Source organism: Ornithorhynchus anatinus, chromosome X2 (genome assembly GCF_004115215.2).
Source record: "Ornithorhynchus anatinus isolate Pmale09 chromosome X2, mOrnAna1.pri.v4, whole genome shotgun sequence".
NCBI lineage: Eukaryota > Metazoa > Chordata > Mammalia > Monotremata > Ornithorhynchidae > Ornithorhynchus > Ornithorhynchus anatinus.
Genome location: NC_041750.1, coordinates 28,305,220 through 28,317,753, shown reverse-complemented (window position 1 = coordinate 28,317,753; position 12,534 = coordinate 28,305,220). Strand labels below are relative to the sequence as shown.

Here is a 12,534-nt window from a genome sequence, read left to right as displayed (position 1 = left end):
AGATTGCAGCTACTCGCTGGGCCCGGCCTTGTGGCACCGCAAACCTGTTGATGTGTGAGCCGAAGGCCGGTCGCCCCGCCTGCCAGCCGGATCTTCTCTTGGAGAATTCACTCTCCGATCCATCTTTCCCCCCCGAAACGAACCGAAGTATTTTTCAAATGCCTGGTAATTGCACAGTAGGCATTCGATTCCATTTTTAGTATGAATGGCAATTTTTTGAATTGCTAATAGATATAATTTATGCTAACTGGGATTTTAGAGGAATCAGTGGGGGGAGAACGAGCACTTCCCATCCTGCTGAGATTCATTTATAAAATCATTCCAAACATTTTAGACAGAAATTGAACATGGTTTATTATGAATATAAACATCATCAATGCAGCACGGTAATTTCAGTCAAACACCACTGTATAATAATGTAAATAACTTTCCTTGGGAAGGCAGATATTAGCAGAACGCACAAGCCAACGGTAAGTATTTAACCTTTTGCGTTGAAATTTCCACACCTTATCATTTCTCAGAGGAAGCAGCATCTTGAACGTTCCACTGCCAAGTGGGGCTCCAGTCTTGAGATTAGCCGTAATTGCAGAGGGCTCTCTTACAATTGTATTCACGGACGACATATGAGTCCGACTCATTTTTAGCTTCAATTGGAGCCTAATGGTTTTCCAAGAGTTTAGTAAATAAAATTTCAGTGGCCTTCTAAGCTATTTTCTAAGAGTTTTCTAAGAGTTCAGACTTTACTGTGATGCAAACTTATTTCCAAGTGTATGGTGGTACAACCATGAAGAAGCAGTGTGGTCTAGTGACCAGAGCATAGGCCTGAGGGCCAGAAGAACCTGGGTTGTAGTCCTTACTCTGCCACTTGACTGCTGTGTGTGTCCTTGGGCAAGTCACTTAACTTCTCTGGGCCTCAACTGCCTCATCTATAAAATGGGAATTACGACTGAACCCCATGATGGTGTTCATCTACTCCAGCACTTAGTACAGTGCCTGGCATAACAAATACCATAAAAAAATCCCAAAGTATTTCTTAACCTTAAACATAACAAAGTTAAATATAAAGGTATGTTATAGGTGTTTTGAGGTTTAAATTCTTCACATTGGTACCCTTTAAGATGCATTTCATTTTCTGCTTGGATTAATAATAATAATAATAATAATAATAATGGTATTTTTTAAGTCCTTACTATGTGCCAAGCACTATTCTAAGCTCTGGGGTAGATACAGCGTTATCAAGTTGTCCCAAGTGGGGCTCACAATCTTAATCCCCATTTTACAGATGAGGTAACTGAGGCACAGAGAAGTTAAGTGACTTGCCCAAAGTCACACAGCTGACAAGTGGCGGAGCCGGGATTAGAACTCACAACCTCTGACTCCCAAGCCCGTGCTCTTTCCCCTAAGCCACGCTGCTCCCCTTATCTAATTAAATATTAGATACCTGCAGTACTTATTCCTCTTTCCGAGATGAAATCATTCATGTTGTTACAACCGTGGTTTTAAGAGTAGTGATAGAATTCAGAATTCAGTGGCAGCCTGGAAAGGGAATCTAAGGTTTCCGGCCTTCATTCATTCATTCAGTAGTATTTATCGAGCGCTTTCTATGTGCAGACCACTGTACTAAGCACTTGGAAAGTACAATTTGGCACCAGATAGAGACAATCCCTGCCCCATGACGGGTTCACAGTCTAAACGGGGGAGACAGCAAAGCAGAACGAAACAAAACAAGACATCATCAAGGAGATATACACCTCATTAACAAAAGAAATAGGATAATAATATATACGAATGAGCACGGTGCTGAGGGGAGGAGAAGGGGGAAGAGCAAAAGATGGGCTGAGGAGAGGGACCTTCCCGTGTGGCCCTGCACTGACTCAACAATCAGTTCATCAGTACTCTTTATTGATCACTTATTTGTGTGCAAAGCGCTCTGCTAACCTCTTGGGAGAATTCCATAGAACTAGTAGATGTGAGCCCTATCTTCAAAGAGCTTACAGTCTAGAGGGAGAGAAGGCCACAGAGATCATTTGTAGATAAGATGTAGATAAGGGCTCATGAGTTCAAATCCCAGCTCTGCCACTTGTCAGCTGTGTGACTGTGGGCAAGTCACTTAACTTCTCTGTGCCTCAGTTCCCTCATCTGTAAAATGGGGATTAAGACTGTGAGCCCCACGTGGGACAACCTGATTCCCCTTTGTCTACCCCAGCGCTTAGAACAGTGCTCGGCACATAGTAAGCGCTTAACAAATACCAACATTATTATAAGAGGAAGAAGGAAAAGGGAGTAGGTGACCCGGCCCTTCAGAGGCCTGGTGACACCCATCGAAAGGGGGTCGAGATTTGGAAGCTTGTCCTTGGAGAAGCGGATACCTGGGTGCTGGATGCGGGTGAGGTGCTGAGGGGAGGAGGGAGGAACAGAAAAGCCATTCAGACATGCCCATTCCCTGCTCAATCAATCAAATAAATAGTATTTATTGAACGCTTCCTGGGTGCAGAACACTGCACTAAGTGCTTGGGAGACTATACTACGACACCAAGCGATGCTATTAGCTTTCAGCAAAGGTCTGGGGAAGCAGGACGGGAGCCCTATTTTTTCTTTCTCTCTTTGGCCCACTTCCTGCTCCCTCAGAGACCTGGTGATGCCTTCCATCTTTAGGGGGATTGTGGCGTCCTTCAGCCGTCACCCACAATAGGCTGCCTGCATCTTCTCCGTCGGTTCGAATTCTTGCATTCCTCCCGCTGAACCAGGCGAAACGAGATGTTTCAACCCCTAGGAAAAGCCTTGGCGTTGGAGGGCTTCGTGGGCAGTGCGAAAAGTTGATCACAAAAGAAAAGCAAGAATTGCTTTTCAAACCAAGATTCCCACCGTGATCTCCCTAACGCTCTTGAAGCCTACCGGAGTATTTGCATTTTCTAATGGTCTAGAGTAAATTTAAGCTGATGCAACTAGGAAAAGCTCATTAACAAATGAGCAAACAGCATTTGCATAGGAACATACATGCACCGTGATGTTAAAGTTGGAGCCTGGACACTGATTCTTTAAATGATCGGACTCATAAAAGCCATTTTGAGTTGTTGTCACCTGAGGCCTTTCATTTATTTTCTCTCTTTTTTTGTCTACTTTTTAGGTTTTGTATGAACAATTCAAGTTTTTCTTGAATCTCTATTTTCTGGTTGTATCCTGTTCCCAGTTTGTGCCGGCGCTGAAAATTGGCTATCTCTACACCTACTGGGCTCCTCTGGTAAAAAAAAAAAAGAAAAAAAAAAGAAAAATAATAATAATTAAAAAAAATCCTTTCAACTTAAGTGTCAACTGGAGAACCACACTTTGCTCATTTCCACATTGCATGCTTTCTTAAATTGAGCAGTATTTCTCCTTACGGTTTGACCAAGTGCTGCTATAATAATAATTGTAATATTATTAATATCGTAAACAGTAGTAATACTTGTATTAAGCATTTACTAGTGAATTAAACACTGGGGTAGAGAGCATATCTATAAATTATATAATGTAAATTATTTATATTAGTATCGGTTACCCCCTGTAGACTGTAAGCTTATTGTGAGCGGGGAAGGCGTCTGCCAACTCTTCCAAGGGCTTGAGGCAGGACTCTGCATATAGTGAGTGCTCAGTAAGTGCCATTGGTGATGATGATGATACAGGATAGGCAAGATGTGATCTCACTGTCTTAGAGGGGTAGGGAGATCAGGTATCTGGCCCTTATTTGTCTGAGGCACAGACCAGTTAAGTGACTTGCTCAAGCAAATGGCAGAGCTTGGATCAGAACCCAGGTTTCTGACTCCCCATCCTTTGCTGAGTGCCAACCTGAGCTCTTGGAAGAGTACAGTACAACAGAGTTGGTAGACCTGTTCCCTGCCCACCAGGAGTTTGCAGTCTAGAAGGTGACAGACATTAATTTAAAAAAACCCAATTTCTAGGTATCTATCCTGGGCCACAAAGACCTGCCAAGCAGAAAGTCAACTGAGGTAACAGTGCTGAGAGGCAGCCAGATGACTTTGCAGGACACTGACAGAGTGTAACACAGGACCTTGCTTGGATTTTTTCAGATGGATTATCAGTGACTGATTAGGTGGATAAAGATTACGAGACATTTTCTCGATCAGTCGTCACAGTAGGCTTAGGGGAGAAGCTTCATACTTGAACTTTTTGCTCGTTCATTGAAGCAAGAAAGTCGGATGGTTTGCTATCTTAATTACCGCCAAATGTTGGTAATTTAGAGACTGGTTTTTCAGTTTGTGGATCATGCGTTCATTCTCTCGTTCGGTAGTATTTATTGAGTGACTTCCGAGTGCAGAGCACTATACTAGGCACTTGGGAGAGTACAATAAAAATAAAAAACATAGCCTCTGCCTTTGAGGAGCTTAAATCTAACAGCGGAGGGAGACAGCAGGCATAAATTGTGTACATACAGAGGGAACAGGAGGATTCAATTGATAAGGGTAAGAGCAAAGAAGATTAAATAAATGGAGTATGTAAATCACTCCATACCTAAGTGCCGAAGGTGGCTGTCAGGATGACGTGACCAAGGACATTAGCTGGGAAGGCCGCCTGGAGAGGGGTTTAGAAGATGAGGGTTGTGGTCGGGCAGATTTGTAAAGGGCAGGTCGGCCTAGGTAGGGGGAATAATGGTGTGGGCAATGGATCAGATACAGGAAACCTGACAGGCATTACTGTAAGAAGGTGAGCTTGGGAGAAGGTGGAGGGAAAGGGGTAGGCGATGGCGGTGGTGGGTGAAGGCAGCCAAGACCCTTTTTCTAAGGTTTTTATCTTCTTTCTGATGCCACCAACCTGCTCAGGAACATTCCGTCCAATGATAAGATGAAACACAAAGAGTAATTTTGCTCAATTGCAACTCTGGTAAACAGTTTTGCGGTGGAAAGGTGGAGGTCCAAAACAAAATCCTGACATCTGGCCCTGACGTTTGAGTGCCGTGGGCTCTTCTCATCCCCTGGTAGTAGTCAGATGGAGTTTGAATGAGACCGTTCCTCCAACTTGATCCGAGAATCAAGAGAAGAAAAGCACGAGAAAGCAGAGCATTTCTGCTGCTGCGAAGGGTGGCCTTCCCTGTGGTCTAGGGGGAGAAAAACGGCTTGGCTGCAGCTGCCTTGGTGTCTCTTTGCTCCGCTCCACCTTGGCCGAAGGGCAGGGGTGTATATGAAGGAGACTTTGTGGAAAGTCGAGCAACGGCAGCCAGGATGGACTGGTCCCCGTGCCCGGCCTGAGGGATCACATAGAATCCTTCCTCTGTCCCCTCCCCTTCCCCCCTTAGTCTGGTTGGAAATCCCCTGGTGGACTGAGAATCGTTTCTTCCCCTGAGCCCGGGGAGAATCCACCTCAAAAGATCTCCGTATTCCAGTGGTCAGCGCCATGGGGGATAAGCGAATCGAGACAATAACCATCAGGGTCCATTTTAAACGCATGGAAGTTCAGGTTTAGAACAGACGTTTTCGTGCCTCCACCCGATGATTGCGGAGAAAGATTTAGCGTGCTAAAGTGGTGCATTTTCAAATGCAGTTCTGAATTGCCTCAACGAGAAATTTTCCTTGGCATATGCCTACCGTTAAGTTTTAAGTGTAATGCTCAGACCAAGGGCAGTTTTATTCTGAGTATTCATAAAGGCCCTTTTCGGTTTGAGGCACTGTGTGCGTTTCAGAGACCATCCTCGGGGACTTGGGCCAGAATAATTCCACTCCCGGACTGTGCCCGACTCATGTGGGGAGGCGTGGAGGCGGCTGAATTTAGGCATCTCTTCCTGATTGTTGAAGAGTTGGGCCTTCTGGCAAAATTCTTAGTGGAGAAAGTGAAACCATAAGTAACCGGTTCAATTTTTTCACCTTCTAAAACGTGAAGGGTAAAGAAACCTGGGGCGGAGCCCCGGTTCCACCCCTGGCCTGCCCTGGGACCTTGGGCAAATTACTTAATCTTTCTGGGCCTCAGTTTCCCCATGTGTAAAATGGGGATTTTAGATTGTGAGCCCCTTTTAGGAAAGGGACTTTATTCAGTCTGATAACCTTGTATCTACCCCAGTGTTTAGCATGTAAGAAGTGCTTAATATATGCCACAATTATTATTATTATATCCACACCTATCCTTCAGTTGCTGTTGAATAATATTGAATTGTTTTAGTAAATTCATGAGGGTGAGGTCTCCAGATATGTGAAATTGTTGTTTATGCCTGAGGAAATCTATTGTTATGACAGAAATGCTTAAGTACGTAAATTAATTATAAGATTTTTTTTTACTGGGCATAATTAATTTGTTTGAATGCCGGCATAGCATAAATACAATCCGTGAGTTTATTGAAGATTGTTCATTTCTTTTTCTTTTGATTACTAATTATTTCCAGACGTTTAGCCTCAAGTGCATATATCACGAGAAGCGTATTTTACTTCCCTTGGCATGCTAAGAATCGAAAACAACACTGTTTGGTAGCAGCTTGATTTTGGGATTCAGCCTTTCTACCTTCCTGTTCAATACATTTGATCCTTTACACAATAGCCAAAGTCAAGGGAAGGAAGTTGTGAGAAATCATCTAAGTAGATTAAACTAGAGAAAGAAATGTATTTCTCCATATTCCTTATCGCTGAAAAAAAAAGTTCCACTTTGGCGAACATCTTATATGTGTCGTTTTGTTTTTAATAGGGATTTGTCTTGGCTGTCACTATGGTGCGGGAAGCAGTTGATGAGTTTCGGCGTTTCCAGCGAGACAAGGAAATGAATTCCCAGTTATATAGCAAGCTCACAATACGAGGTTGGCAAAGACGTTTTTAATCATTCATAGAGCTCATCCGGTTTAATCAACATTAAGCAGTCTTTCTCTATAGTCTCAAGCTAATGAAACATAAGATCGAGAACTGGTGTTCAATTTTTTTTTTTTTGGCCACGAGGAGCACAGCACCTAAAATGAAGGTATTGCCATCGACACCACCCCTTTGGATCAAACGACGCGTGTTATTTTTGGATAGATTTTCAGTTGGTACGCCGAGAGATGTATTTGATTATGTATCCGGCCTGTGTCCGTATGCAGATGGCGTAGTGTGTAAAACAGATAGAGGGGCGAGACGTATTGTGCGTACGTGAAGTAGAGGTTAACCTTGAGAACATTTGGTTTCTGTAGGCCCTTAACCCTATCCCCCTTCCCTATGCTATTAAAGGAAGCACATTTTAATCTGAAGTAGGACGTTTGGCTCGTGTACATGAACTGTATGAGATGTCTATCTCCACATGTATCAGTAAAGCTACCCGCCTGCTGGTATATAGGTTTATTCCCAGCCGCCTCTGTATCCGTTGGCAAGCGTGGTTAACAAAACCCGGAGGTAACTAGCCCTGGGAGTAGAATGGCAGGGAATACAGGGTCCGTGGAGTCGGCGGGAGATTTAGAAAGGGAAAGAGACAGCTAAATCTGCAGAGGCATCGAAAGCATAAGGGTAAATTCAGCAAAGACTCAACAGAGAGAAGTACATATCCGGGGCTCAGGTGCACTCCGACAGGTAGTGGGCAGACCGCCCAGGAGGGCAGGGACACAGAGGGGCACCCAGGGAGAGACACCACCCAGTCATAGAGAGGTGGACACATAGACACTCCCAGGGCTAGACACATGCATAGATGTATTTGGGGGGTGGAGGAAGAGAAAGAGGGAGAGAAAAAGGGAGATGGAGAGAGGGAGAGAAAGAAGGAGAGAGAGGAAGAGGGAGAGAAAAAAGAGGAAAAAAAAGGAGAGATTCCCAGAGTTAGAGATACGTATAGCTCCATCCTGGAAAGGGGAGACAAACTTCCAAGGAGAGAGTGAGAGACACACACACGCAGAGATAGGGATAAATACAAATCCATGCCAATAGCTGTTTTTTGAGGTTTAAGATATTGCTTTGCACAGTAAGAACTTATCTATGCAAGCAGTTGCAATGATCAAGACTTATTTTGCGACCAGCAACTCACTTCCCAGGGTGGGCGTGTTAAGGACCGTTCCTTGCTGCAGTGATGCATTTGCTAATCGCTCTGCTTGGTGATGTTTATCACTCTGCCGCTTGCTCTCCCCGAAGCTTCTGTTTGAGAACATGCCTCTCTCCTAATTGCCACAAGCCAGGCTGCCAGTGCCCGGCTGCCGCTTCAGTTATCTCCCAGCAACCTTCCTGCTGGGTTGCATTTTTCCAGCCCTTTGCTTCACCGTATCGCTGAACGGTCTCTGTCTTCCCCGCTTGCATATGTGTCACTTCGACTCCTCATCCGGTACCTCTTTGGTGTGTCCATCCGTCCTCTCTACTCGTCTCACCCAGGGGGGTTGTGTCGGAACGAGCGTTGCCAAAGTCCCGGGGAACTGACTCTGGCCAGGACTTCGCCGCTGGTGATCCTGTCTTGCCGTCTGCTGTTGGGAGCGGCTTGTAGTTGAAAGTACTGAAACTTTGAGAAATTGGGGGTGACATCTGTAAAACGTTCAGGCTTTGCAGCCGTGTGGACGGTTAGATCCTGCAATAGTTTTGTGGACTTATATTTCATCCTGATTTTGTTGCCTTGCTGTCATCTTCCTGTGACTCCAATAGACTAACCCGTCTTTCTCCTTAATCCTCATCATCATCCGTAACAGCTAATCAACAGCATTTATTGGGAACATGCGGCAGAATTAATAAGACACGCACCCTACCCTCCAGGAACCGACACTCAAACGAGGGAGACGAGTCACGTCAGATGGCCAGACGTCTTCAGTTTTCTACTTTATCCGTGAATTATCGGATGTGACTTGTCTCCGTAGCAGAATTTAGTACAGCTTTCAGCTCTGTGTTGCTGAAGAAAGTATTTGCTTCAGGATGGTCCAAGGCCCCAGTTTGGTTCCCTGTGTGGTCCGACCAGAGCCTCAGTTGGTTTCAGGCATGTGGTCAGTCCGTAGCACCGAACTGAGAAGCAGTTCCCAGTCACCTGCATATTGCCCCGGGTGTGAATCCCAAGAGCCCAGCCGTGAGGAGACGGCAACACCCGGCTGGCTACCTCAGGGGCTCTTGGAGAGGTTTGAAGTCAAGTGTATTTCCTGAAGGATTTGGAGTGGGATCTGACACCATCACCCAGGTCCCTTGTGGTATCCTCAGATTAGGTGACGTAGGATTCAGCATTTATTGAGCTCCTACTATGTGCAGAGCACTGCATTCAGCGGTTGGGAGAATTCAGTAGAGCTATAGGCAAGGCCCCAGCCCTTAAGGGACTTACTCATCCCCGTCTTCCTCTGCTGGTGCCCATCCCCTTCAATTTTGACTTGACCATACCATCAAAGAGTAGGCATAGGTTCTTGATGAAGTTCTCAGGCAAATGGGTGCTCTTAGCTTGCAGATCGGGTCAGATTCCTTTGTCAGGTCTTTAGCTAGAATAGAGAAATTTTGGGGGTCTGTCCAGTCACTTTTCTGGCATCCTTCTCCTTTCATGGAACTTCCTCCCCTTTCAGTCCACCACATCACAATCCTCTTCACCTTCAGAGCCTTATAATAATAATAATTATAATAATTGTGGGATTGTTAAACACTTACTCTGTGCCAACCACTGTACTAAAGTCTGGGGTAAGATACAAGATAATCAGGTCACACCCGGGACTCTAAGTAGGAGGGAGAACCGGGATTGAATTCCAGTTTTGCAGATGAGGGAATGGCCCAGAGAATATAACTTGGCCAACTTCACATAGCAGACCGGTGGCGGAGCCAGGATTAGAACCCAGGTCCCATGACTCCCAGGCCGCTGCTCTAAGCCACTGCCTCCAATGATCCCATCTTTCCTGATAATGTCACTCACCGGTACCTTAACACTCACACCTATAATGCCTTCCTTATTCATCTCTTTACTTTGTTTTTTACCACTTGTATTTACACTCTTTTTCTGTTGTCTATTGTGTCTTTGTAATACTTGTCCGCCTCTGGCTTGGACAATTTCAGACTGTTCTTTGTTGAAATCTTTTCAAAACTGAAGTCAAAAATCAGGTCTTCCCCAAGAGGCCTGCCCTGACTAAGCCTTCTGCATTGTCTGTGGACTCGCTGCTGATCCCCTTAAGTAATAATAATAATAATAATTATGGTATGAGCGCTTACTATGTGACAAGCACTCTTCTAAGTGCTGGGGAAAGACAAGATAATCAGATTGGACACAGTCCCTGTCCGACGTGGGGCTCAAAGTCTCAATCACCATTTTCCAGATGAGGTAACTGAGGCACAGAGAAGTTAAGAGACTTGCCCAATGTTAAACAGCAGACATGTGGCGGAGCTGGGATTAGAACTCACATCTTCTGACTCCCAAGCCCATGCTCTTTCCACTAGGCCATGCTGCACCAACTCCTTCCTCCGCCCCACAGCACTTATGTACATATTCATGTGTAATTTATTTTAACGTCTGTCTCCCTCTTTAGTCTGAAAGCTCCTTGTGGGCAGGTATCGACTTTACGTACTCTTTTGGATTGTACTCTCCCGTATAGGCTTAGTATAGTGCTCTGCGCTCGGTAAGTGCTCAGGAAATATCACTGATTAATTGGATCCGATCTAGTTATCTGCGTTTAGATTGATACCAGTGATTGATTCAATCTGAAAAATCGCACTATTCCAAGCTGTGGTTCAGTGTACCTTTTTAGAAGTAGAAATCTGACCTCCCTTGCAGTGAAGTTTGGGGGGTCATTGGGAGCCAGGTTCCTGCTGCTTCACTCAAGCAAGAGGATTTCCTTGTCCACGAACTGTTGGGTGTTCAGGGGCCAATCTCCCCGGCTTCCAGTTTGTCGCTCAGCCCCCCTCTGTTCTTCCTTCCGCCCCCGCTCTGACCACCACGTAGAAACACCCCTCGGACTGGCAGGGGAAGCAGCAAGGGAGTAAAACTCAAAGCAGCCCGTTTTTGCTTGGTTTAGTCCCTGTGGTCCCGGGTTTAGAGGAGGGGCGAGGTGGTGGATAACATTATTATTACTATCTCAGGAGTGTCAGCATTTACCGAGCACGGCCTCTCCGGGGAACAGGCATCGGATCTGAATTCTCACCTGGGTAGTATTTCCCAGTGCTTTAGGATAGTGCTCCGTCCACGGTAAGCACTTAATAAATACTATTACTGCTTGGTGCGGTGAGCATGGGAGGTACAAAACAAAGTGACCCGTTTCCTGCCCCCAAAGAACTTCCGCACTTATGGGGGAGATGGGCATAAAAAAATGGGTCCTCCTGGCATCCGTTAGTGTTTCTTCCCGAACAAGCTGGGTTGCTCCTGGCATCTGCCGGCCCCTTGCTGTTATTGTGGGAGTGATGCTGCAAGACACTTATGGCCCAGTTTCATGAAGTACGATGCACGTGTGCCCCGGCGCTGCCTTTTTGCTTTGTTGTAGCCAAGTCTTTCTAGAGCTCCTTTCTTGTCCTCTTTGGAAGCTTTCTTAGATCCCAGCATCTGTGTTTCCTCTGGCCTATTTAAACTTAGATTTCCAGTGTTTTGTAAAGAGAAAATATAAAATAGTCATCTCTATGGGGTGTGTTTTGGTTTGCAGTGGCTACACGTGCATTTGGCTGTGAGCACCAGTTTTTAGTAATACTTATCTTGTAGCAGGAGGCCAAATTTTGTGGAAACCGAAAAGGTACAGCCGGAGTGCCTAGCACAATCGCTTAGGCAGGCAGCCTCGCTATTCTGGAATCCTGTTCCGTTGCCTGTAGGGAGTAGTGCTCATTATTTGATTCTTTTAGTTGGAAAACTCCGTGTTAATTTGCGGTAGATGGTGTAGAATGCAAATAATGGCATCTTTTCTGCTCCACGGCACCTCACGGAAACAAGTTTAAAAAAAGGGACTCTCAGCAGGAATTTCCCGTTATTTTAGGCGAAGGGAGAGCTTACCACCATTCTGATTTGCGTTTGATGTCACTTCGCCTAGACCTGCGTTTCTGTGTCGACTACTCTCCGTGAAGCTGGGGACTAGTTAAGCCGCCGTCCACGTTTCCTCCTGAGCGTCCCCCAGATGTCCTCCTCTGAGCCGAGCCGAGCTTCTTTCTGCATTTAATATCGACTTCAGGAGCCGTGAAACGATAGCTTCCAGAGGCCGAATCATCTCGCCAGATAAAATGGTGTAGCCCGGAGAGAGAGCCGGCAGAGCGAGGAGCCTGTCGGGTGACTCAGTGTGGGACTGGCTGACAGGGGACCCAGGCCTTGGGGAGGAGACAAAGAGAAATTTGTGCTTGCCTCCTTTTTTTCCTATGTCTCCCTGTCTCTGTCTTTTTCTCCCTTTCTCCACCTCTCTCCACCTGCCCCCTCCTCCATATGGGCAGTGTGGAATACTGGACTTCTCTTTTAACTCAAGCCCGGTTCAGGCTCCCTGGCTTCTCAGACCACTCAGCCTTGGTTCTCTGTGGCTTTAGCAAAGATGAAAGACTTTTGGTGTGCTTCCCGATGAGCCTTTTCTTGGATCCCGTGTCCAATCTGAGATTTGTTCAGACTCCTGTGATAGCCTCCAGGTGGAGGGGGGTCTGGATCTTGGCCCATCGGCTGTCCTCCAAAGCAGACGTTGATTCTGGAAACTGAAATTTCAAGTTG

At 45.8% G+C, this 12,534-nt stretch overlaps 1 protein-coding gene across 6 annotated transcripts in view; it reads left to right on the top strand.

Annotated features, from left to right (window-relative positions):
* Positions 1-12,534, top strand: part of ATP9B (ATPase phospholipid transporting 9B (putative)) — a 185,023-nt gene that overhangs the window by 25,792 nt on the left and 146,697 nt on the right. For 5 of the 6 annotated variants that reach the window (XM_029052670.2, XM_029052669.2, XM_029052674.2 and 2 more), the window contains exons 4-5: positions 3,128-3,241; positions 6,664-6,772. In XM_029052670.2, the coding sequence (XP_028908503.1) occupies positions 3,128-3,241; positions 6,664-6,772 (223 nt within the window). Of the gene's footprint in view, positions 1-3,127; positions 3,242-6,663; positions 6,773-12,534 lie in introns of those variants that run through there. The other variant, XM_029052673.1, reaches the window with a different exon arrangement.